Consider the following 3,616-nt stretch of genomic DNA (forward strand, 5'->3'; position numbering starts at 1 on the left):
TACCATCTGCTTCATTTTGGGGCCGGTAGTGAAAAGGAAGGGTTAAATTAAAATACAGTTTATCAGTGTTGGAATAGTGCATAGCCATCACACATCAGTTAACATTTGGTAGCAAGAAGAAAATGACGTGCTATTTTTTTTTCATCACTTAAGAAGTCAAGCGATCAGGGTTCTGTCAGCAAACAGAATTCCATCACCTGACAGGGACTTGAATAATGGGATTATTTATGGGAGAGCAGGCAAAGTAATCAATAGGGGATGGTGAAGCCGCAGGAACAAGAAAGGGCAGAAAACTTTACTACCCCAACCACTGAAGGAGCAAGAAGAAGAAACAGAGTCCCAAGGCCAGAGCCAGTATGAGCGGGAGTCATGGAGGGAGGGAGGCCCTGCCAGAGCCTTGTCTGCAGCAGCTTGGCAGTGGGGAAAGAAACGCCTGACCCTTCTCCTTCGTACGCACCGATCTTCTCTTCCAGTCTCTGGTCTGCAGTCAGCGTGTCCATTTTCTGAATCCAGTTGGAAACTAGAATGATGTGGCCATAGGAGTCAGCCTGCTTGGGGGCAGGGCGAGGCCGAGAAGGGCTGAGGATGGGTCTGGGTCGGCAGCAAGGGGGAGGACAATGGATAACAACCAGTATGATTAGGATGTCAAACTCCATGCAAATATAATCCTAATTTTATGTAAAGTGATACAAGTATTTATGTATAAGGGAAGACAGCTAGAAATTTAAAGTAGCTGCCTCATGGTAGTAGAAGAATAATGAATGTTTTTTATTTTCTATAATGTTTGGTATTTCCAAATCAAAAAATATCTATGTGTTACTTTAAACTTTATCTTAGGAAAACTAAAAACTAATCAGATGATATGTTTGTTTTAATTTTTAAAGGAAATATTTCCTATCAGTGGCTCCTCGTGATAAGAATTTCACTTAACTTTCTCAGAAGTAAGATCTCACCTACAGTAAGATCAAGGCCAAATGAGAGAGGTTGTTTGTTTCTAACCTTGAGTTTGTTTTCACACTATTCTGCTAACCAATGGGAAAGTATATTGTAGATATTTCAGTTCTAATATTAGTCGATATAATTTAGTTAAACACTATTAATTTTGTTATGTAGCAAAGCTGGTCTGTGACATTCACTCTATCAAACATATCCTAGATTTGGATGCACAGACCTTAGTGCCTAGGCAATAACCTCATATAAAACATGTAGCTTCAAAATCTTTTCGGTTTAATTAGACTATAAACAAACATCCTTCTCAGACTACATTTGTTTTCGAAATGACTCTTAGAACTGTTTGATTTCTTTTCCTATCGCTTCTTGTCTCTCATTTTGGTACTTGAACCATAAAGCGTGGTAGGCAAGCAGGGCGGAATAGTCAGCAGTCTCCAGGCCGACCCACCTGGCCGTTTCCACACTCCGCCTTCCTCTTCTATTCATAGCGCTGTCCTCAGGCTCACACAGGGTGCAGGGTAAAAGCAGCTACTTCCTCCAAAGAAATATTCACTATGTACAGAATGAGATAGCAGATCTTTGGAATGCCACAGACCAGCTGTTGAAAGCAACATTTCTAAAGCAAACCCTTAGCTTCCTCCAAGTCTCAGCCTCTCCTTCAGGCTGAAGCAGCATTTGGGGGAAAATGAAGCAGTGCTGAGCCCAAGTACTGTGCAAACTCATTGCCTGTGGAAGCTCAGCCTGAAGCTTCATGGCCTGCCAGGCTATTTAAAGCTAAGGATTATGCAGAGAGAGCAGATGCATTACATTTTGCCATATTCTGACATCTAAAATTTTAAATAGCATCTAAAGAGCATATATTAAAATTCTTTGATTTCAGTACTCTTTACAGTGTTTTCCTCAAGTTAATATGAACTTATAAACGTATGAATTAACACATATCTTATTTATATTTCATAAATATTCACAGAACATGTGCTGTTTAAAAAATACTACAGATAAGATTCAGTTTAGCTTAAAAAAAGAATGAGGTACATATTTGAAACATTTTAAAAATAAGATTTATGTCTGAAAATCCCAATATAAGTTTAAGGCAGTGAAAACTGCAGTGAATCATAGATATATTTCAGACCAAATTTCCAAGTGCTATATTTTAACCTTCAGACTGTATATTTACAAAGCTCCACTGTAATAAAATACACTGAAAAGAAAAGCTTATCAGGTGAAAGAGATCACAATTCTTTCCAGCATTATAAAAAGTTTTCATAAAATTGATAAACATTTCTTAAATTAGCATGGCTCTTCTGCCACTATTTCTTACAAATACAATTTCTCTGGCATTGTTTGATTAATGAAGAAATAATTATCAGTTCTTTCTAGTATCAAACTAGCCTCAAAAAACTGTCAATGTTTCAGGTGTAAGAAGAGCATCACTGTCAACTGTAGAAACATATTTAACAATAATCCTTTCCAAGTAAGTGCAACAAAGACAACCCTGACATACCAGGAACTATGTTTATATTTTTAATCTTCGTAAAAATCAGTTCAAATGTGCGTAAAATGAACATTCCTGAGGTACCATTTATTGGCCGAACTGTAATATTCCTCATGTCGCATAAACAGGAACAAATAAGATGTCACTTAGTCCCAACTGGATCCTTTACTTCCACCACCAGAATTCCATCGTGACAGAGGATCGCGGACAAATCTTTGGTTTCAATGCCATCTGGTAGTTTATACTGTCGGGTGAAGCTTCTTGAGATAAAACCATGCTCGTCCATTCTGGTTCCATGTTGAGCCTTAATCAGCAGCCAGCCTTCAAAGGTCTGAATGATGATATCTTCGGGGAGGAACTGGACCACGTCCACCAAGATCTGGAAGCGTGATTTGCCTTCTTGGGGTGGCGTCTCTGCCGCTGAGTCTACTGGAGGAGCCTGGGCTTCTCTGGCTTTTCCCAAGTCCACGGTGGTTGGCCCGGGCAGTGCATATAAAGCATGATCCAGCCTGCAGTCTTCCAAACCTCGAGCTTCGAACTCCTCCTGGTAACGTACTGGAGTCTCTATGAGGTGCCTCAGAATGATTTTTGCCATAGTGGAGGCAGAAACAGCAATAAACAGCTTTGCTTCAATCTGCGTTCAGTTGGTGGCGAACCCTAGTCTTTGCCTTCTGACAAGCAGCTATTCGCTTATAACCCTGAGCAGATGCAACCACTTAATTAGGCCTGAATCATACCAGCACACACTCTTGTCTTTTCACACACACTGACAATGAACGGCTATTTATAGGGCATGCTTTGGAGTTGCATTTAGCACACAGCCGGCTCGAGCTGCCGAATCAAGAATCGCCCTCACATTCTCAGTTATCTCTGGCAAATGTGTCTGCCTTACTTACCTCAAGAAAAAAAGAGAAATACAGAAATAGTATTTTAAAAATATCCGATAGCACTGTCCTTGTGAACTGCAGTGATCTAAGGGACTATGACTTAGAACGATTCAGACGTACACGTGTACTCGCAATAGGAGCTAAGATTGCATTTAGCCTCATTCTTGAATCTAGCTGGAATCGATGAGGAGTTAAGATACACATATATTCAAATCTCTAACATTCAAAAAACCTATAGCCCTCTGTCCTCTATATTTTCTTTTATTTCATCTTTTAATCTTTT

General features: G+C 39.7%; 1 protein-coding gene across 1 annotated transcript; it reads right to left on the minus strand.

The window, feature by feature from the left end:
* Positions 1-1,925: 1,925 nt before the first annotated feature.
* HSPB3 (heat shock protein family B (small) member 3) lies at positions 1,926-3,176 on the minus strand. Its single transcript, XM_016142353.2, has one exon. The coding sequence runs from the start codon at positions 3,039-3,041 to the stop codon at positions 2,589-2,591; it is 453 nt and encodes a 150-aa protein (XP_015997839.1). The 5' UTR covers positions 3,042-3,176; the 3' UTR covers positions 1,926-2,588.
* Positions 3,177-3,616: the final 440 nt, after the last annotated feature.

Source organism: Rousettus aegyptiacus, unplaced genomic scaffold (assembly GCF_014176215.1).
Source record: "Rousettus aegyptiacus isolate mRouAeg1 unplaced genomic scaffold, mRouAeg1.p scaffold_m13_p_8, whole genome shotgun sequence".
Lineage (NCBI taxonomy): Eukaryota > Metazoa > Chordata > Mammalia > Chiroptera > Pteropodidae > Rousettus > Rousettus aegyptiacus.